Consider the following 24,349-nt stretch of genomic DNA (forward strand, 5'->3'; position numbering starts at 1 on the left):
AAGGAATTAAAGCAATATGAGCACACATTGGAACATACAGGCAACTTACTTTCTATATATGATGCCATGGTAGCCTGGTTAGTGTGACAAAAGTTGTAACCCTAATAATAAAATAAAATGGGTATCATCGTTCATACAGCAGTTACAGAATTGGATGCTCATTTTCTACATGCAAGTGGCTGGTTTTATATATTTTCTACTGAAAAGATGGAGTATTGATAATGCCACCTACAGTTGATGAAACAGTTAAACATTTGAAGGTTAAACATCCAGTATCAATTATTTTGTGAATTCAGCAACATATTTAACAGCTCATGGAGAACAAAACTTTATTAGTGAGTGTATGTAAGTAATAGTTATCAGGACTTAATTTTGTAGGCAAATGTTTTATCTGAAGACAAGACAGTTACCACAGTGTTTTATTTTATAAACATCCAACACTCCCATGAAAACTCAATGGCTTGTAGAGTGGATTCAAAGTGAATGAAATGAGTAGGCAAAAAGGAAACTGAAGCACACTACAATACTAGTGAACATATGATATGCCGCTTAATCATTTCTCATTCATATTTTTAAGTCTCTCTCTCTCTGTCTCTCTCTCTCTCTCTCTCTCTCTCTCTCTCTCTCTCTCTCTCTCTCTCTCTCTCTCTCTCTCTCTCTCTCTCTCTCTCTCTCTCCTTCCTCCTCCTCCTCCTTTTAATAATAAGGAGTATCAATACTAGCCACAGCCTTACAGCACACTTATTTACTGATGGTATTTGTTGTTAAGAACCCATTTCCATTTGAGAGAAACAGAGATATTTACAAATGGAATACTAGATGGAAATTTGTTCTGGACTACCCTCATGTGAAATTTGCTATAACTCTTAAAAGAATGAAATATGAAGTTGTAAAACTCTTTGATAATATACTCATGGAAATAGTATGTCTGGCAGAGAGCAGAGAAGCTTTTCGTAACAGTTTTTCTGTACTAGCAATCACATATTGCATGTAAATATCAAAGCAAAGCACAGCTGCTCTGGCCTCAAAAGGGCCAATTGAGACTGACTGAATGCCATGTCATACTCAGCCAATGGCATCATCTGGATGCCCAACATTCTGCTAGCCATTGTCGACTTCCAAATCCTTGAAGCCACTATTTCCCACTCAATTAACTGCTCAATTTGCATCATGATGCTGAGTGGATGCTGTTCCAGTCCTTACACCATGGAAAAATCTCTGGCAGTACCAAGAATCTAACTCAGGTCCTCCACATGGCACCCATTAATGCTGACCACTTAGCCATGGGGATCAATGAATGTATATAAGCAGTCAGTAAACCCTGTAAACAGCCAGCATACACAATTATTTCAATATCTGTTTTATGACGTTTGAAGTACTGTTGTGCAGTTGATATATCTGGTGGCAAAATATTTATCATTAATATAACCCATTGCATAACATACAAGGTATTGTGTGGGCGATGTAATTTAAGAACAGAGCAAAATACTACCATAATTTTCATTAAATTTTCATGTAACTGCAACAGGCAAATGCTTCAGTCCAATTTCCAGAAGTGAACATCATCTAACTCAGATGCTTCACTTATGTGCAATACTTCAACAATAGGCTCGGTTCTGCCACAGTGGGCTGCACATATGTTCCAAATGTTCAGAGGATGCTCAGTCAGGAGTTAGTAGTTTGGAACAATCAGCGGTAGTGTTCTCATGATGCCAACATAAGTTTTCTTACCATTTGAACATTTAATAAATTAAGAAAGGACCATGGGCACTAACTAACAAAGAAAATTGTCAAGAATTAGCCAAATATATCTCACAACTTCTAAATTGCTCACAACCAAGTATGAGATTTCCCACATGAATGAAACTTCACTACCACCAACTCAATAATAAATTTGGAGTCACATTAAAAAGCTCAGAAATAATAAGTCATTGGGCGAAGATGGAATTGTAGCTGAACTACTGAAGAATCTTGTCCCAATTCCTTAAAAGAGATCACTCAAATCACCCATGAAATTTGGCAGACAGAAAAAATTCCAGAGGATTGGAAGTTATGCACTACATCATCAATTCCACAAAAATGGTGAGAGATCGGATGTAAAAAACTACTGAGGCATTTCACTTTTGCCGGTCGCTTACAAAATTTTGTCTGCATGTCTTCTAAAGAGTGAAGAAACAGCAGTAAAACAAACTGAGACCCTCAAAGAATGTACAGAGAAGGTTGGCCTGCAAATCTCCATTGAGAACACTGAATTCATGTGTTTCATGTAAGATATTCTGAAATTTAAAACAAATGATGGCGAAATCAACACAGTCAAACACACTAAGTACCTCAGCAAAATTACTGAACCAACATGAATTGAAAAAATAGCACAAAAATCAGATTTCAGAAAATCAAGGAACCCTCTGGATCAAATTTGAATATTAAAAAATGCATGTTAAAAGGCTCTAAAATCAGACACTACAACACAGTTATCAAACCAACTGTCACATATGCAAGTGAAACACTCTCATTGAATCAAAAACTAGATTTACAAGAAATTAAGAAAGCAGAGAGGTAGATTATTAGAAAAATTTTGGGACCACGATACTCATAAGATGGATACAGACTACAAACCATTGACACAACAGAAAACATATCAAACATCGAAATTGACATCAGAAAGAGACAAGTGAAGTTCTATGGACGTCTAGACAGATTACTTAGAAACAGGCTAACTAAACATCTGTTGAACTCTGTGACATCTCTTAAAGTATCAGTACCTCAGGCAGCTGAAGTTAAGAAGGATTTGACAAAAGTAAAAATAGACTTAACAAACACATCTGACAGGGATACATTCAGAAGAAAAATTGATAAGTGGAAGTTTATTCCAGAGATGGAACCATGACCATAACAACCAAAGGGGACTGAAGAAGTAAAGAAGGCCATCTCAGAGAAAATTAAGAAATATTGGGAAAATAAGAAGAACCCTAAGAAAGACTGAAAATCACCTCCTGATCAGTCTCGAATGGGGACATTACCTAATAATAATAATAATAATAATAATAATAGAACCTATAGCTAGTTGTGGTCAGGTAGAGATCCAACGAGAAAGCCTGTAATTGCTGCTACAGCAGTGACTGACCGAGAGAGACAAATTTTGAACAATTTCCTGGAGCTGTTCTAGAATGAGTGTGGCGCGAAGTGTGCATGGTTTTCAGTATGTGATGCTGGGAGTTTGAATAGCAGAAGTAGTAGTGATTAAGCTGTCCAGCAAGTGATACTTTGTGGTCCAGAAAAATTTACAGTTCATATGTATGGATGAAATGAGGCTCTGAAGGGATTAATAGTGTTCAGACTAAGATCTGTTGAAATAGAGTGTCCTGATAAATAATAATATAGATAAGTCTAAATGCAATGAGATCACTGTACATCCAGTCCTTTGCCTTTCTGATCATGGTGGTCAATTACTTAGGCTCAAATACATCAGTGTGTACAACAGTCCTGAGCATTCCTGGAAATCTTTTAGGATAATAAATGAAGAGGGCCTTATGAAATTCAATGACAGCCTAAAAGAGATAGATTGGAGCCCAGTATATAGGGAAACAGATGTAAACAAAAAGTACAATTCATTTTTAAATGAATTTATGTCTTTATTTGAGTCCATTTTTCCCAAAAAAAGTAGTTAGAAATAGTCATACAGGCAATGCCAAGAAGTCTTGGATCACTACAGGGATAATAACATCATGTAGAACAAAGAGGATGTTATACAGTTCTCTCAGGATTTGTAATGATCCAAATAAACGACAACACTACAAACTTTACTGTAGCATTCTCAAGAAGGTTATAAATAAATCTAAAAGTATGTGCATAAAATCAGAAATTGAAAGCTCAGAAAATAAAATTAAAACTATTTGGAATGTAATAAAGAGGGAAACTGGCAGGAAAACAGAGAACATGTCTCAGGTAGAGATTATAACAGGGGACAGTATCATAAAGAAACCTGAGTTGGTTGCACAAATATTTAATAACCACTTTTTGAGAGCAGCAGAGAAGACAGGCTGTAATGGTTCTATGGAAGAATCATTGTCCCTCCTACAGAAAGCTATTAGCAACAGAATCCCACAGTTATCTTTACCTCCAGTTACTGTAAGCGAAGTCATAAGAGTAATCAGATCATTAAAAAATAAAAATTCTGCTGGTGTGGACAATATTTCTAGTACAATACTAAAACACTGTTATAAATTTGTTAGTCCCGTCTTATGCAACATATACAATACATCCCTACAAGAAGGGATTGTCCCTGACGGACTAAAATTGGCTGTAGTGATTCCTCTCTTTAAAAAAGGTGATAAAAACGATGTAACAAACTATCGCCCAATATCCCTATTAACTACCTTCTCGAAAATTCTTGAGAAACTCATACATGGGAGGATTGTGGATCATCTCAACTTCCACAGTATCTTAAGCAAAAATCACTTTGGTTTTCGTGCTGGTCTTTGTACCGAACAGGCAATATTCTCTTTCAGCAACCAAGTTTTGGAAGCCATTAACAAAAAAATGTCTCCAGTGGGTATTTTTTGTGATCTTACGAAAGCCTTTGACTGTGTAAACCACCAAATTCTTTTGAAAAGGGCAGAATACTATGGTTTAGGTGGTACTGTTGGCTTGTGGCTGCAATCGTATCTGAAGGATCGGAAGCAGACAGTAATGCTAAATGGCTCTTCTGGAAAACCCGCCTCGTCTGAGTGGGGCACAATAACATGTGGGGTGCCTCAAGGCTCCATTTTGGGCCCATTGCTGTTCCTCATCTTCATCAATGATCTTCCTCTTTGTTCTGAGACAAACAGCAAATTTACCCTGTTCGCTGATGATACCACAATTCTAATTGATGATTTGATAGATCACAATCTTGAACAAACTACAAATACTGTCTTTAATGACATCTTAAATTGGTTCTCCTCAAATGGTCTCTCACTCAATGCAAATAAAACTCATTATATGAGGTTCCATACATCACAAAGTAATCTCAATGAAATTAACATAAAATGTAGAGATCAACCAATACAGAAAGTTGAAGATACAAAATTCCTGGGTGCTTATATAGACAGTAAATGTAATTGGTCAGTTCACATTCTACATCTATGTAAGAAACTTAGCTCGGCAACATTTGCATTACGGGTAATTTCTTCAGTGGCTGAAGTTGACGCCATTAAGGTTGCCTACTTTGGCTACTTCCACTCATTGATGTCATATGCTATCATGTTCTGGGGGAACCAACCACTTGCAAAAAAAGTTTTCACCGTCCAAAAAAAAAGCAATCAGAATAATGTGTGGGGTCCATCAAAGACACACTTGCAGGCACTTGTTTCGAAAGATAGGTATCCTAACAACTGCCTCACAGTATATTTTTTCCTTGCTGACCTTTGTGTGCAAAAATTATTCTATCTACCAAGACAACAGTAAATTCCATGGCTATAACACCAGAAACAAAAACAATCTACATGTCGAAATGAAACGTCTCACTCTGGTACAAAAAGGAGTTTACTACTCGAGCATTAAGCTGTTCAATGCTCTCCCACTACATATCAAATGTGTTCATACAGAACTGCCAAAATTTAAACAAGTTCTCAAAGATTACCTGACAGAGAGATCTTTTTATACGGTGGATGAATATTTGAAAGAAAGTGTACATCATTACTAAACTTAATGTGTCTAGAACTAGTTCAGTTGATTTTATTGAGCATTTGAGCATAATCACAGTTTTTGCAACAACAAATTGGCTGTACCTGTATTTACTCATGTAGGCCTAATGTCTGATTTAACCTTGTTCTCTTATTTGTAACCTTTATTTGAAACTTTTTTCTGTTAAATAGTTGTTATGTTATTTAGCTGACATTGTATATATTACTGTATTTATAGTATGTCTTACTTAGACTATGTACAATTTGGCATTGAATTGCCCTTGTATTTATAGTAAGTTTAAATTGAAACCTGTACAATTTGACACGTTCCATATCCTTGTGATTGACTCACTAACTGGATCTACGGAACATGAAATTAATAAATAAAATAAAAAAAAATAAAAATCACCTGGGGAAGCCTGTGGTTACAAAGAGTAGACTTTTGGAATGTAATTAAATACAATAACTGGATTTGTTTCAGAACAAATTAAAATATTTCATGTGATCTTTTTCACAGTTATATTCATCCCTTTCAACACTGTTTTGTGGGGCATAATATATGGATAAGTGGGGAGAACAAATTGTGTTTTACCTTCCAATCTAGTGGCTGGATCTGTATGATGTTTGGAGTACCAATCAAAGTCCTACAAAACTCACATTATGGGAACAGGAGTTGTAGCCATTTATTCTCAATTTACATGTCAAAACAAGTTTGGCAAAACCACTGAGAAACAATTTAACAAGTATAGAACAGCAAAAACTTGATGTGAAGTCCCTATTAATATTTATTTAATCAATAGTGGGATAACTGCAACAAGCAGTTAATTTAGGGATGTATTTTCTTGGATCATACAGTCGTAACTTCTGATACTGCTTATGTTACCACATGTAGGAAACCAACATTCAGTTGTAGTTAACTACATTACATCTATCTATCTATTTATCTCTCGCAGCATATTCCCATAAACAAATTTTTCATTGTTAAATGTAGTTTTTCATCAAAATTGATACACCCAGTAGTGGAATATGAGCAATTTACTAGTTGTATAGTCATGCTCCACTTAAAAATGTTCTACAGAAAAACTGACAGAAAACAGATACTTATAAAACGTGTTCAGTTACTGTTGTTTGCCTTCAAAGGAGGACTCTTTTGTAATCATAATATTTGCTTTCATTCTTTCCACTGTGTTAAAGTGTTCTCTAAGTTGCTTTCTGTGAAGCTGACAGGATTTCTGCCATTTGTCATTCCAGCAGAGGGCAAAAATGTATGTAGCAAACTGCTCATGCACTGTCATTAAGTTTACTGAAACATGTCACAACATAAGGATAGAGCCCAAGTAATATGTTACTCCAAATAGTTACTGAGTAATGTAAGAAGTCTTGCTTTGTTTGTGCAGGATATGAAGGCTCACACTATATTGAATCCTCAGAGTCAAATATTACATTCAGTTATTTAATCTTAAGCATTTGTGTTTTGTCCCATGCCAAATTTGTGAATTAAATTTTATAATAGTGCCAGAGGACTCAGTATTCCATTTATGATAAAAATATTATTTTCATGTTATCAAAGAAACCATGAGTAAAGATATTTTAAAACTGCTGGACATCCAGCCTGATATGATATGTTTGTAAATTATGATAATTATAAATACAGAAAGAGTCTAAAGAAAAATTGTTTTGGTACTGACTGGAGAATTGTTGAGTTTCATGAAAGGTGTGTGTATCAGTGAAGAAACTCTGGCCTTTTATTCAACAACAGAAAAAAGAGAAAATTAAATCCAAGACACCTACATTGCATTTGCATATCTTGAGAAAGCACTTGATAGTGTAACATGGAAAAAGCTTTTTAAATCATTGTAAGAGTTTCCAAAACTTACAGAAATTTATAAGTAATCAGCAATGTCTACAAAAATGAAGTGTGACTAATGAAAATTGTAAACCAAAATAAAAAAATAATAATTTGCTAAGAAAGATGTAAGAGGAGCACACATCCTGATTGGAGTGATGAAATCATCAGAAGCAAACTGGTGCAGAAAAAGAAAGATTTCTTCAACAGCAATATCTGATATTGATGTGGAATTGGGAACTTTTTCCCTGAGTTTATATACTTCCAGCACAGTAGTATAAGGAAGTATGAATTACGGGTGAGCTGGAGAATATGCATAGGAATGTAGTGGAACAAAATGACATTAAAATCTGTATGGGCATGTGAAGCATAAAATAAGGAGTAGTAGCAAAAAAATTACACATAGACTAGAAAAAATTTCAATCAAAAACTATTATTAGAAGAAGGGATGTGTGAATGGGATATCAGATAAAGAATCAAATAATATTTGACTTGATACTGTAGATTATTTAGAAAACTAATGGTTTTTCAACAAACTGTGGAAAACTTATACCAAAAACTGAGCCAACTCAGGTTTAAGTACCAATCATGGCTAAGTGAGAGCCCAAAATTAATATGTAGGTCCAGTTGGATGCCAGACAAAATACACTCCTGGAAATGGAAAAAAGAACACATTGACACCGGTATGTCAGACCCACCATACTTGCTCCGGACACTGCGAGAGGGCTGTACAAGCAATGATCACACGCACGGCACAGTGGACACACCAGGAACCGCGGTGTTGGCCGTCAAATGGCGCTAGCTGCGCAGCATTTGTGCACCGCCACCGTCAGTGTCAGCCAGTTTGCTGTGGCATACGGAGCTCCATTGCAGTCTTTAACACTGGTAGCATGCCATGACAGCGTGGACGTGAACCGTATGTGCAGTTGACGGACTTTGAGTGAGGGCGTATAGTGGGCATGCGGGAGGCCAGGTGGACGTACCGCCGAATTGCTCAACACGTGGGGCGTGAGGTCTCCACAGTAAATCGATGTTGTCGCCAGTGGTCGGTGGAAGGTGCACATGCCCGTCGACCTGGGACCGGACCGCAGCGACGCACGGATGCACGCCAAGACCGTAGGATCCTACGCACTGCCGTAGGGGACCGCACCGCCACTTCCCAGCAAATTAGGGACACTGTTGCTCCTGGGGTATCGGCAAGGACCATTCGCAACCGTCTCCATGAAGCTGGGCTACGGTCCCGCACACTGTTAGGCCGTCTTCCGCTCACGCCCCAACATCGTGCAGCCCGCCTCCAGTGGTGTCGCGACAGGCGTGAATGGAGGGACGAATGGAGACGTGTCGTCTTCAGCGATGAGAGACGCTTCTGCCTTGGTGCCAATGATGGTCGCATGCGTGTTTGGCGCCGTGCAGGTGAGCGCCACAATCAGGACTGCATACAACCGAGGCACACAGGGCCAACACCCGGCATCATGGGGTGGGGAGCGATCTCCTACACAGGCCGTACACCTCTGGTGATCGTCGAGGGGACACTGGATAGTGCACGGTACATCCAAACCGTCATCGAACCCATCGTTCTACCATTCCTAGACCGGCAAGGGAACTTGCTGTTCCAACAGGACAATCCATGTCCGCATGTATCCCGTGCCACCCAATGTGCTCTAGAAGGTGTAAGTCAACTAACCTGGCCAGCAAGATCTCCGGATCTGTTCCCCATTGAGCATGTTTGGGACTGGATGAAGCGTCGTCTCACGCGGTCTGCACGTCCAGCACGAACGCTGGTCCAACTGAGGCGCCAGGTGGAAATGGCATGGCAAGCCGTTCCACAGGACTACATCCAGCATCTCTATGATTGTCTCCATGGGAGAATAGCAGCCTGCATTGCTGCAAAAGGTGGATATACACTGTACTGGTGCCGACATTGTGCATGCTCTGTTGCCTGTGTCTATGTGCCTGTGGTTCTGTCAGTGTGATCATGTGATGTATCTGACCCCAGGAATGTGTCAATAAAGTTTCCCCTACCTGGGACAATGAATTCACGGTGTTCTTATTTCAATTTCCAGGAGTGTAGTACATTGTCAACAATGACAGATGTTCCCCACTGTGCCCCAAAATCTTAGGACCAGTTGAAGCCATAGTATCTTAAGGTTGTCTCATCACTGGCTCTGTCACTGCTATGAGACCACAGCTGGTCCAGAATAACATCATCACCTCCACAGCAGAAGTACATCTGCCCACGATTCATTTCACAACAGTCCTAACAAATTTCACAGTCTCTATCCAAGCTAGAGAATTCAGGTATACAGGTATACAGGTGTAGATGCTAATGGAAAGATAGCCGCCCCCCCCCCCCCCCCCCCCCCCCCCACCTGTGCAAGCCTCTACTGGAACCTACATCAACCTCCACAGTGCTAAATGTGGATCTATTGCCATCAATGCGAATGCTAAAGGATCTTCTGGCAGGGACTTCCACAGCTACTACCCTCAACACTCAGACAAGTTCTGTACCACACATTGAGACCCACTGAAATTGTGTTAAAGCAGGGGGGGGGGGGGGGGGGGGGGGAGGAGTAGGAATATTGCAGCCCTTCTACATATTAATAAAATGACGGGACAAATTTACGTGGCACATTTAGTGACAACATTGAGGATAGCACATGTGGTTATCTCCAAAGGTTATAGACAACTGTGGCAGGCATGGACATGGTGGGCCACACATTTGGCAGAAACTCTAAGTTAAGAAGGCCATCACTCCCTAGCCATGTCAGTGCTGTATTTACCTTGGCTGCAACTCATCTTACAGTTTACCCTATGCATTGTTATATGCTTACCAGACGTCATATTTCTACTGGATTGCTCTATGGATTGATTGTGATACTCTGATGTTTGACCTGATGTTTGATTTTTGGCTATTGATATAGCTTTTGAGGTAGTTTTGTGTATATGTATTTGCTCTCTTGGAGCTTGTGATTATTTGCTGTAATAACATACAGTTTTTATGAAACACTAAAATTTACACTCATTTGACTGTGAAAATTTACATTTCTCCATCTTTTCATCAGTTTTGAGTTACGGTGTTCGAAATTGGGGAACTGATGTTTATTTGTTTATGTGATATAAAAGTTATTTATAAACGAAATTTTCAAGAAAAAGAACTAAAGGTTTTACATAATTCAGTTGCAAATACAAATCTTTATTTCTTTTAAATGAAAAGCTTAAGGTTTAGAAATGATATTATGAATTGTGGTTTATCAATATTATGACATACATTTTCAAACCTGGTAGTTTTCTTTTTTACAGTATGTATAGGCAATGAATGAAATATTTCTTTTCTTACTCCGTTGTTATCTTGTTTATTTGTATCCTTAGACAAACTGAAAAATAGGTGATATTATTGTCATTTTTATAGGTGTTTCACCGATATTAACTTATAAAGACTAAACACTGAAAGGAGTAAAGATAATAATTCACTGTACATCTGAGGTATTGAGTGACTAACAGCACTCCAGTTAGACAGAAAATGTTACAGATGATGTCCTTCTTCAGCCAGCACTATAGCTTGACTAATTGTGATGCTAGTACGATTTCATCAGACAGGGCAACTACACAGTAGCGTGTGTGTGTGTGTGTGTGTGTGTGTGTGTGTGTGTGTGTGTGTGTGTGTGTGTGTGTGTGTGTGTGTGTACATGCATGTTCTGTGCTAGTTAGCTCTGAGAAATGGATATTGTCTGAAAGCTTAGCAACATACTGTTTATGTGCTTATCGAACAGTCAATGCCTCAATTATATGGTGAGTTATCACCTTTACCCTTTCCAACATTTGTATTCCACCACGGACTCTCCATTGCCATATTCATATAGTTTAGATTTTCTTGGCAAGACGAAGTCACCTGCAAATGTCATCTAGATGTAAGCACTGAATCACAAACAAATACCTGTTTTGCAGGTGTTACTAAGATCTTCCTTACAGGGAAGAACCCAAGACATTTATAAGTGAAGATAAATAAAGCTTCAGAGCAGCTAAATGGCTAGTTTGATGAAAGCAAAAACTTCGGGATAAACACCTCTGCAACAATAAACTCCAGTGGAATTACATCATCAAAGGAAACAAAATTTTTAAGCATATGGCTCCAACATAATTTTAAATAGCAGACACATATAACCAAAACAAATGAGACACCGAAGGAAGTATGCTACAGTTTATATTTACATGCACACAAAGATAGGTTCCACACTGTTCAACTTGAAAGAATAGCAATTCTACACCACATTACTTATGATCTCTTTGATATATTAATCCTTGGTTATGAACAGTCTTTGATATTTTATCCTTCTTTTTATACAGTTTGGATGTAAATATATTATTGTTATGAATGTCAGATATTGTGTCTTTTTTTTCTTCAGTGGATAAATCAGTTAAACTTAAATGTTTCTTGCTTGCAACCATGCTCTGCAAATGGTTGTCTCAACAGGTTATGGGTCCATAGATGGAAAGCAAATAGTTGGAAGTTAAAATGTAACTACTTGGCAAGCAGTTTTGAATTTCTGGTTTATCATTTTGAAATGACAAAATGTCAGAAGAATACAAAAGCCATTTTTTTATGGAAGCAGTTTTGGAAATGGAAATTTCAAAGTAGAGATATGTTTGACAAATTATATACACTCCTGGAAATTGAAATAAGAACACCGTGAATTCATTGTCCCAGGAAGGCGAAACTTTATTGACACATTCCTGGGGTCAGATACATCACATGATCACACTGACAGAACCACAGGAACATAGACACAGGCAACAGAGCATGCACAATGTCGGCACTAGTACAGTGTATATCCACCTTTTGCAGCAATACAGGCTGCTATTCTCCCATGGAGACGATTGTAGAGATGCTGGATGTAGTCCTGTGGAACGGCTTGCCATGCCATTTCCACCTGGCACCTCAGTTGGACCAGTGTTCGTGCTGGACGTGCAGACCGCGTGAGACGACGCTTCATCCAGTCCCAAACATGCTCAATGGAGGACAGATCCGGAGATCTTGCTGGCCAGGGTAGTTGACTTACACCTTCTAGAGCACGTTGGGTGGCACGGGATACATGCGGACGTGCATTGTTCTGTTGGAACAGCAAGTTCCCTTGCCAGTCTAGGAATGGTAGAACGATGGGTTCGATGACGGTTTGGATGTATCGTGCACTATTCAGTGTCCCCTCGACGATCACCAGAGGTGTACGGCCAGTGTAGGAGATTGCTCCCCACACCATGATGCCAGGTGTTGGCCCTGTGTGCCTCGGTCGTATGCAGTCCTGATTGTGGCGCTCACCTGCACAGCGCCAAACACGCATACGACCATCATTGGCACCAAGGCAGAAGCGACTCTCATCACTGAAGACGACACGCGACACCACTGGAGGCGGGCTGCACGATGTTGGGGCGTGAGCGGAAGACGGCCTAACGGTGTGCGGGACCGTAGCCCAGCTTCATGGAGATGGTTGCGAATGGCCCTCGCCGATACCCCAGGAGTAACAGTGTCCCTAATTTGCTGGGAAGTGGCGGTGCGGTCCCCTACGGCACTGCGTAGGATCCTACGGTCTTGGCGTACATCTGTGCGTCGCTGCGGTCTGGTCCCAGGTCGACGGGCACGTGCACCTTCCGCCGACCACTGGCGACAACATCGATGTACTGTGGAGACCTCACGCCCCACGTGTTGAGCAATTCGGCGGTATGTCCACCCGCTCTCCCGCATGCCCATTATATGCCCACGCTCAAAGTCCGTCAACTGCACATTTGGTTCACGTCCACGCTGTCGCGGCATGCTACCAGTGTTAAAGACTGCGATGGAGCTCCGTATGCCACGGCAAACTGGCTGACACTGACGGCGGTGGTGCACAAATGCTGCGCAGCTAGCGCCATTCGACGGCCAACACCACAGTTCCTGGTGTGTCCGCTGTGCCGTGCGTGTGATCATTGCTTGTACAACCCTCTCGCAGTGTCCGGAGCAAGTATGGTGGGTCTAACACACCGGTGTCAATGTGTTCTTTTTTCCATTTCCAGGAGTGTATGTTGGATCTGACTTCACATGAATAGACAAAATAGTGAAGCTATTACAAAGTGATGTAGAAATGAAAGTGCTGAGAAAGATAAACAACTCAAGAATCTCACAAGGCATGATAAAAAGTGGAGGCCAAGAATAAGAGAATGAAGTGCTGAAAAGTGTCAGTCAAGAATAATAGAATGGACAGTGGACAGCCATTTGGAATTCATGAAAGACTGTAACAGTGCATTTTGAATTTGGAAAAACGTGTGCAACACATCTGAAAGCAAAAGCATCACTAGACACTTACTTCTATATAAACAACAACAACAATTGGCGTTCAGTCCAACAAAAAGTACTTTGACCGAGTATTTCTTAGAATTCAACAAGTTGATATGTGGTTTCTGATTGACTGGTGTGACAGTAAAAGATACTGATGTTGTGTCATCTTCTGTTGACAGTGCCACTAGAATATGATACCATTGTAACTGTATTAGAGACATTACCTTCAGAAAATCTGGAGTCCAGCTTAGTGAAATATATGCTCATAGATCATGAAAATAAGCATGCAGATAATAAGAAGAAACCTGCAGTAGACTGTACATTTTTCAGTCATGGCAAAAGTCAATGGAAAAACAAATTTGCAAATGTAATTCAGAAAGAGAAAAATGTTTTAGTTTTAAATATTATAGCAGCGATGAACTTAGACGCAAATGAACTGACAGTAATAAAAGAAACAAAAAATAATAAAACTCCCTGCAAACTTAGTAACTTGTGAATCTTAAAGAGTTTCTGTTAGTTCAGATGCATTTTGTTTTTGTACTAGTGTTTTTGAATGAACTGGTTCCATGGTATTAAGACCCTGGTGTGAGTAAACACTTTGTGAATGATTTGAAAGATGTTGGTTGTGAACACCTTTGTGAATGATTTGAAACATGTTGGTTATGTGGAAATGCCTGAAAGACCAGTAGTGATAAACACTGCAAAATCTAGATCTGTTTTCAAGGCAATCCAGCTCAGGGAAGTTAATGTTGCCAGCTATATCAACAGGAAGATAGTTTCAATTACAATCAAAAATATTTTATTTGTTCCTGGACTGACTCACAATTTTATGTCATGGCAAAGACTAGAAACAAATAATTTCAAAGCCATATTTGAGAATGGAAGAACAACTGTTCATAAAGAAAAGAGTGTTGTTGACATGACAATACGAAATGAGGCAAAACATACACTATAATGATCTCTAGAAACTCCTGCAAGGTGTTTCTTATGAAAATACTGCAAATCTGGCATCAAAGGTTAGAAAAGTTGAATTACACTGATATATGTGGAAGGAATGAACATTGAAGATCTGAAGACACCAGAATCATGCAACATCTGCATGGAAGCCAAGCAAACAAGACTTCCACCTAGTCAGCAGTGGAGAAGAACAAAATGTCTACAGGAACTAGTACACAGTGATTTAATGGGTCTTGTTACTCCCCCAGTCTACGATGGAAAAAGGTACAGCATTGCATTTGTAGATGACTATACCCATTTTACAACTGTATATGTGATGCAAAATAAATACGAAGTACTGGCACATGCTAAACAATATGAAGCAATGGAAACAGCTCATTTGAATTTGAGGATTAGAAGATTCTGCTGTGATTATAGAGATGAATATCTGCCAAGTGAGACTAAAAACTTCTGTAAGGGGAATGGTGCATTAAAATGAGTTTCTTCTACTCTGTTGTATGGTGGAATTCCAAGGTTGCAGAAACTGGAAGTGTTTAGTTGTGCAGCATTTTTATAACTCCCTGCAGAAGTGATTGCTCAAAAGTATGATCCCAGAGTGAAGAAGCGCATCATGGCTGGATATTTTGTTAATGGATATCAGCTATGGTGTCCAAAAGAAAGGTGAATCATTATTGGAAGATATGTCAAGTTTGATGAAAATCGTTGATGAAATTATCATCAATAAAGGAAATGTCAAAAGCTGCAGAAATGACTCAATATCAAGCAAAAATCAAGCTAAATGTGTTAAAGCTCCTGAAATCTGCAGAAGTGCCACAAAAAGAAAGCACCCTGTGTTGATGGAAGACTATGCTGCATTAGCATTAAATGTAGAAATGGACATTGAGGATGTTCTGGAGACTTTCAGTGACATTTACAACAGATCAGATAAAGAAGATTGGCTTTACGCCATGAGCAGAAGAGATGCGAGTAATAAACAAAAACAAGACCTGGATGTATGGGAATTACCTGAAAACAGGAAGGCTATTGACACTAAGTGGGTTGGTAATGTGAAATGTGATGAAGTGGACAATATTAGTACTTCTAAAGCTAGACTAGCTACTTGAGATTGTTCTAAAAGAAGAGCATTTGTCTATACTAACATGTATGCTGCAATAGCAAAGTTGACAACTCTGAAAACTTTCCTCCCTCTTATGAATCATGAAAAATTGATTGCACATCAGATGTACATAAAAAGTTCTTTTTCATGGAAATTTAGATGAATAAATCTATGTAAAAATACCTGCAGAATTTAATGTAGAACCAGATACTGTATATAAGCTAAACAAAGCAATTTATGGTTTAAAGCAGGATTCAAGTTCTTGGAATTCAAGTTTTGATAAGTCTGTTAAAGATTCACACTTTGCTCAAAGAAGTGTTAAAGGATGTCTGCATACTTACAGAACTGAAACACTAAGGTTTATATTTAGTTACATGTAAATTTCATTATCCTTTTAGCTAATGATAAGATGAAAACTGAAGAAATCAACTAGCTTTAAGAAGTAAATTTAAAAAGAGAAGATTTGGGTGATTTGTAACAGTTCTTGCAAATTAAGATAGATAACACAGAGACTTGAATAATTTTGAGCCAGAAAACTTATTTGGAAACTCTGTTGAAGAGAATTGGTATGAATGAATGGAAGCCCATCAACACAGCTATGAGAATAAATTACAGAGAAGTAGAGAATGATCTAAGACTGCATGAAACACTACCATACCAAGAATTAACAGGATGTTTGCCTTCTGTAACTCGAATTATGTTGTTAATTATTTCAGCCATCATCTAAGTGAGCCAATGCAATCATGTTAGGAAGTTTTAAAGAGAATTTTGCATTACATAAAAGGCACATGAGATTATGAGATGCATTATAAAACAATGAAACCATATACTAGCTTATGCTGATGCTGATTGGGTCCATTGTTCAGGTAGAAAATCAATTAGCTACCATTTTTACAAAATCCTTGTACAAACAAAAATTTTAAAAATTGTCACAAGGATTAGGAATATATAAAGTTATAGATTAGCAATATACAGAACTGAGGCAGAATGAAGGAATAGTAATTGTATATCGCACTCCTTATGACTGATTTGATATATAATTGGTTATGAAGCACCTTTGATTTCTTCCTCCTTTCTTATACAGTATGCTCGTAAATACATTGGTGTTATACATGTCAGATATTGTGTTCTTTATCTTTCCTCAGTGAATAAATCAGTTCAAGTTAAATATTTCCTCCTTGCAACCAGTCTGAAAACATTTGTTGTGTAGGATTTGCTGTAAAGATAGAAAGATAGTGGAACAGGAGGAGAAGATTGCTGCCCTTCAGGTGGAACTAGATAAAGCGAAACAATATCTACAAATGTTAAGGGGGGAGAAGGGGAAAGAGAGGTGGGAAGTGACAAAAGGTTACAGAAGAAATAGGAGTAGGACATTCTCAAACAGTGTGGTTGTGAATGTGGAAAACAGGTTTGATCTGTTGCCACAGCAGGAAACTGATGAGCCACAAATAGATGAAGGGATAGACAGGACACAACAAACTTTCAAAAAGTGTTTGAAAAGTAAGAAGTCAGAAAAAGCTGTAAATAAAAAGATAGTTTTGTTGTTAGGTAGTTCATATGGTAGAGGTGTTGGCCAACTGTTGCAGGATGAACTAGGGTGAGGTCACAATTTTTTTTAACCTAGTGCCAGACTGGGTCAGGTGATAGAGGATGTAGTTTCAGTTTGCAAAGAGTTCAAAAAGGAAGCCACTGTGGTAATAGCGGGTGGGGTGGATAACAGCATAGATAGGAACCCTAATTATTCAACTGAGAGTGACCTGGTAATGATAGCTTCACCAACGAGACATACTGGTGCTGGGCTTGTGTCTGTTTTGAGGTGACATGACTGGCCTCATTTAAACTCTTCTGTTAGGAGAGTTAATCTAGAGGTGGAGCGGCTGCTTGGATCAGATATGGGGTCTCATATCAGTGTGGTTCCTGTTGACTCTATCAGCATGTGGGACTATACAAGGCATCGCCTTCACCTCAACAGGAAATGGAAGGGAAAACTGTCTGGGCTAATAGCAAATAACTTAAGGAGAGACATTGTCACAAGTGGTAAAGTACCAGTGGTTACAAGTGACAGATCAGCAGCTTTTTTAAAGGTAGGGAGGGCAGAAATAAAAGATGTTCAGAAGCAGGCTGAAAATGACATTCACATTGATAAAACAGGCAGCCAGAAAGCAAATTTTAATGTTACACAATTCATGCAGACAGCCTCTGATTGGCAGGAAAATTATGTTCATCCAGTTGTAATTCAGCCAGTGCACATATATCAGTTATTGTTATTGCATCAGAATATCCAAGGACTAAGGGGTCAGCTTAATGAGTTGCTTATTTGTGTTAAGGAATTACAGTTGGACAAATCAGTTGATTTAATCTGCCTCTCTGAACATTGTGTGACCACTGGTATAGACATCTTAAATGCTACAGGATTCAAGTTAGCTTCTCACTTCGGTAGAGAAAATATGGAGAAAGGAGGAATTGCCACATTTCTCAGAAACTGTTTTGATTTCAAGAACATTGATATTAATAAATTTTGCTCAGAGCAGCACTTAGAAGTTCATGCAACAGAAGTAGTATTTCATGATAAGTCCTTTATAATAGTAGGTATATACAGATCAGCATTAGGAAAATTTAACCTCTTCATAAAAAATCCAGAAGATCTGCTGTCCCCTCTCTTGGTAACAAACAAGGAAATGGTGGTTGCTGGTGACTTTAATGTGGATTTATTGAATAGCTCTGTTAGTGAACAATTACTGCAGTCAGTAACACTATCATTCAATTTAGTTCCTACTGTCAACTTTGCTACTAGGATATGCAAATGCTCTTTGTAGACAAATCTAAGGGAAAAGGTCATATCACAAAAACAATAGTAAATGGGCTATCTGACCACGACATGCAGTATCTTGCGTTAAATGTTGAAACTTGTCAGGATAAAAAAACCTGTTAAATCTGACTACAGGAGGTGTAATAAATAAGTCAAAAATTGATAAATTCAGGAAATTGCTCAAAGGCATGAAGTGGATGGATATTTACAATACTTCTGACTCAAATGGAAAATACAAAGCATTCATTAATAAAGTTAGTTCCACTTTTGAAAATTGTTTTCCTCTAAGGGTAACTCAAATCACATAGAAGCCCAAAAGTAAACTGTGGATTAGACAAGGAATAAAGATATAATGTGGAACAAAAAGGAGACTGAATCTGCTATCTAGTAACAGCTCTGATGTTACAATTGTAATGCATTACAAAGAATACAGCAAAATATTAAAGCAAGTAATCCAGAAATTGAAGCAACTTTATTACGAGAAAAAGATAATTACATCAGGAACAAAATAAAAACTGTATTGGATATAGTGAAGACAGAGACAGGTGGGGCCAAAAAGGAAGAGGGACAGATAGCTCTAAAAATAAGTTAGACATTGTTAAGAAGTGCAAGTAATGTTGCAAACCTCTTAAACAAGTACTTCATTTCTGTTGACGACAGCTTGGGGTTATCAGGTTCGGTGAACAGTGCAATAGAGTTTCTGAGACCAGTCTTTAAAAATAACTTCAGTAAAATGGAAATGACACTCACTTCTCCCAGAGAAGTAGCATCCATCATAATATCCTTAAAATCTAAGTATTCTAGTGGGTCTGAAAAAGTAGTGTTTAAGGATCTTCTTAAGCATTTGACTGAAAATAATATATTGTCCAAGTCACAGTTTGGATTTCTTAAGGGTTCTGAGAAAGAGAAAGCTATTTACACTTACAGTGAGAATGTACTTAATTCATTAGATAATAAATTAGAGGCTACTGGCATTTTCTGTGACCTGTCAAAAGCCTTTGATTTTGTGAACCACGGCATTCTCTTAAGTAAATTTGCATATTATGGTGTCACCGGCAATGCTGCGAAATGGTTTGAGTCTTATCTATCTAACAGGAAACAAACGGTGTCATTGCAAAGTACCTGAGCAGTAAGCAGTCAGTCTTCATCTGACTGGGAATTAATTACATGTGGTGTTCCCCAATGTTCCATCTTGGGTCCATTGCTTTTTCTTGTATATGATGATAACCTCTCATCTGTTAGACTGTCAGATACTAAGTGTATTTTGTTTGCAGATGATACAACATTGCAATAAGTAGAAAGTCAAGTACACATTTAGAAATAATTGCTAACCAAATTTTCACTGACATTAATGAGTGGTTTGAAGCTAATCCATTGTCACTAAACTTCGAGGAGACCCACTATATGCAGTTCAGAACCTGTAAGAGATTTCCTTCCAGCATAAGTATAACATATGAAGACATGCAGATTGAAGAGGTTGGCAGTGTTAAATTTGTGGGATTACAACTCGATAATAAATTCAAATGGGAAAGGCATACCACAGGACTGCTTAAGCACCTAAACAAGTCTGTATTTGCAGTGAGAATGATGTCAGATGTAGGAGATGTAAGTATAAAAAACTTGCATACTATGTTTTCTTTCATTCTGTTATGTCATATGGGATCATATTCTGGGGCAACTCATCAAATCAAGCAAAAGTTTTAGGGTGCAAAAGTATGTGATAAGAATAATTTGTGGTGTAAATTCACGAACATAATGTAGAAACCTGTTCATGGAAATTTGTATTCTACACACTGCTTCTCAGTATCATTATTCTGTAATGAAAGTTGTTGCAAGTAATATATCTCTATTTCCAACCAATAGCTCAATACATAGTATCAATACTAGGAATAAGAAAAATCTACATGAAGACCTAAAATCACTTATATTGGTCCAAAAAGGGGTCCAATGTTCAGGAACACACATTTTCAATTAACTGCCAGTAACCATTAAAAACTTGGTAAAAGATAAAGCACAGTTTAAAGAGAGTTTGTGAAGCTTTTTGATAGGCTACTCCTTCTACTTTATAGATGAATATCTTAACAGAGACCATTATGCCAGCTTAAGTAAAAATGTCTGTTAGATTTCAGTTTTGACAGCACTTGGTCACAACAGTCAAGATTAGATATTTCGTGTATGATAAATTTATTAGTACTGCATAACAATGTTTCATTCTGACAGCATATTAATTCTGTAAATATTAGCTGTTCCAGTTTACTGCATTGTGTTCAATTAATTTGACAATATCCTGACAAATTATCATGGTAGTAAGTATTATATTCAAACGTTTTATTTTTTTATGTTATAATTTCTGACATGTTCCACATCCACGAAAATCATCTCTTTTAGGGTCTATGGAAAGAAAACTGAATCGAATCGAATCGAATCAAATCTCAATGCAAATTGCATACTTTGCCCAATTCCACAGCATTATACAGAATGAGATTGTATTCTGGGGTAGTTCTAGTGCTAGCTCAGTCATCTTCTTGGGGGAGGGGGGGAGGGGGGAGGGGGGGGGCTATGAGAGCAATGCACCATGCATGACAAACAGATTCCTGTAGGTGCCTCCCATTCTCCTGCAAGTTTATGCTAGAAACATGTAAATATGTGAGGAAAAATTTAAAAGAGATAAATAAAAACTTTAACATAAATGAACATGATACCAGACAGAATAATAAACTCCATTTCCAGTCAATAAGGACATCAGCCTTTAAAACCTCCACAACAAAAAAGTTAGTGCTATACAAATGTACAATGGTTTGTCACATAAAATTAAAGTTAGTTCCTAATTTTCACTGTTCTATAAATCTATAAAGTCATTCTTGTTAGGTCACTGCTTCTATTCAGTCACAGAATTATAGACCAAGTGGAACACAGCAAACTTGAAGCAACAATGTGCAAAGCTGCTACTGCTCCTAAAGAAAGGTCTAATAGAATTAATTTATTTTACTATTACAGTCTATTTTGAAGTTAGTAAATATATATGTGTGTGTGTGTGTGTGTGTGTGTGTGTGTGTGTGTGTGTGTGTGTGTGTGTGTGTGTGTGCACTCATGTGCAAATAACATCCCAATCTGGATTTTCTGGATGAATAAAGAATTTGAATTTGAATAAGATAAGCAACTGCCTTCTTCTCCCTCAGAGAGAGAGAGAGAGAGAAGATTATGGCCATGGATTATCAAAGCAACAAAAAAATTGAGTACCTTGTTTTTTGAGAAAGACTGCCCTTTCATCTCTTCCAATCACAGTCTCATTACAGCTGACTGTCATTTCAGAGGCCTCCTCTGTCTCGACAGAAGGCTCAGCTCCACTTGAATCTTCTGATTCACTTATCTCCCCATCACTGCTGTCACTAAAGGGATAGCTATATTAGTATTTCCTTTCAAGCATTACAGGTAACTACACATTACTTCTGAACAAAGATATATTACCCTGTGAACAAATGGCCAATAGCGCTGGCTAACTTTTCTAAAACACCATCCTCATTGTCAGAATCTGAATCTTCTGTATACCCCGTCAAGCCTCTGTGCTCTAAAATAATAATAAATTGCTCCAGTAAATTAAGAGAAAGTAGAGATCATATATGAGGTATTAACACAAGATTCATTTACCATTTACATTGTGTTGCATTATGTGTGAAGATTCCATGTGGGATGATTCAACATTATGTCTTCGAATGAAAGTCATTCCACATTCTGGTTCTCCCTCATCTGCTGAAGCTTCAGAGTCATTTTTCTTCTTCTCTGGTGCCTGCTGTTGTATTCTCTGCTTCACATCATTGACATCCATTCTGCTGCTGTGATCAAACTTACTAGATAATGGAAATGACTTTGCCTGAAACACCTAGAAACAAGAAATATTTCTGTAATTAAAATATACAGAAATTATTTCCTAAATGCAATCCAAAATTACACTTGTCTTGTGAAAACTGCTTACAATGGAATGAGTAGAACTAGGAGTGCCTGAAATTGATTGCATGTAACATGACATGGATCATCACGTCTATCACACTCAGAGTATTTTATCCATATGTTTGCTGAGTTACGTAAATCAAGAGGAACTATTGAAGCTGAATGCACAGAACTACACCTCTACATTTAAAATTCTGGTACATTTCACAGCGAAGGTAATCATCTGAATCATGATGAAATGTTGGTTGTGAATACAGAAAACTAAATTTGTACATAATAAATCTCTGTATTTTTCACCTGAGAATGTAGGACCTGTATAGTCCATGGCCATAATATTAGACACACTGAATTTTTTGACATTTCATTTATTTTTGAGATTTGGTTTCATAAACTGGCTCACCTAATCATGGTTTAATAGGTTGAATACTGTTAAAAAGCTATTGTCATATCAAAGGAAATGTAATTAGATGAATGACGAACACTAACTTCACTTAACGAAGGTTTATTCAGTGCTTGCACATAGAAGAGTGCAGAGCAAACTACCTCTGGCCAGAATACATACAGTATATATACAGCTACAGAACATTTCAGTATATTGATTCTTGACATTTGTGGATACTTCTAGAATGTTCTTGAACCGAATATAGAAATTAAAATTGTACAGTCCATGTGAGTTTTGAACTCACAACCCTCCATGCAACAGTTTAGTATCATAACCACTACACCACAATGCTACAAAGCTTCTTCTGTAACACTATTATTGAATGAAATTAGCTCATTTGTTGTGCTACATAATTCTTGGGAGAGCTGAGGTTATTGATAAATGATTGGCAAATACATTCTTGAGAACAGCAACAGCAGATGTCTTTGAAGTGTGAGTGCATTATTAACATTTAGTATTATCAGTTTACACATGTACTTACCACCAATAGACTCTAATGATAAAGATTCTGACAAGTGAGTGATTTTAGATAGAACAAGACATGAAAACAATGGGTAAAGTAAATGATTTGATACCTCAAAGACTGCAGAGTTAAAAGAATTCATTGACACCACCTTGTATTAAAATTAGAAGATTGCTTGAAGACTAGGAATATTAAAATCATCTGTAATTTATGCAACAAAGGCAGCTGATTTTGTAAGGAATTAATCCCTCAAAGGATGAACAAATATGATAGAAGACTCCTTGAAAGAGATATGCCATGAGAATTGGTTTGCTTCTACAGAAAAAATGAAATGGAACCAGAACACAGTGGCATTACTGATTCTGAAAGAACTGTGCAATTAAAACTTCCCCATATGGCTTTCAAGGTTTGTAGGCCTGTCTTCAAGCCCAAATTAACTGCTGCTATGATGCCAGAACATCTTGCTTGGGCAAAAGAGCACAAGCATTGAAATCTGGACATTTGAAAACAACAAGTATCATTAAATTTGGCAGTATTTGCTTTCATAGTGATAAATAAATATTCTGAGCTCAACCAGTTGTAAAGCAATTTTTTTTTGGCTTTTTCATTTTGTTGCAGGTTTGCTTTACTGATGAGTTCACATCTGAAATTTTGGTAAATAAATATCACATCTGAAATTTTGGTAAATAAATATCAGTTTGAACACTTGTGAAAAGTACAATCCTGACTGTATTCTGCACACTGTGAAACATCCCACCCAAGTCATGATATGGTCTGTCATCAGTGGCAAAGGCCCTGGATGTGTGTAAATGATTGAG

The 24,349-nt window shown here is 37.8% G+C and overlaps 1 protein-coding gene across 3 annotated transcripts in view; it reads right to left on the minus strand.

The window, feature by feature from the left end:
- The window catches only part of LOC126297832 (intermembrane lipid transfer protein VPS13A-like), a 759,301-nt gene that overhangs the window by 280,419 nt on the left and 454,533 nt on the right, over positions 1 to 24,349 (minus strand). For all 3 annotated transcript variants that reach the window (XM_049989081.1, XM_049989080.1, XM_049989079.1), the window contains exons 35-37: positions 22,327 to 22,558; positions 22,147 to 22,246; positions 21,919 to 22,067 (exon numbers count right to left, since the gene is read on the minus strand). In XM_049989081.1, coding sequence (XP_049845038.1) covers positions 21,919 to 22,067; positions 22,147 to 22,246; positions 22,327 to 22,558 — 481 coding nt within the window. The remainder of the gene's footprint in view (positions 1 to 21,918; positions 22,068 to 22,146; positions 22,247 to 22,326; positions 22,559 to 24,349) is intronic.

The sequence above is a fragment of the Schistocerca gregaria genome, chromosome X (assembly GCF_023897955.1).
Source record: "Schistocerca gregaria isolate iqSchGreg1 chromosome X, iqSchGreg1.2, whole genome shotgun sequence".
Lineage (NCBI taxonomy): Eukaryota > Metazoa > Arthropoda > Insecta > Orthoptera > Acrididae > Schistocerca > Schistocerca gregaria.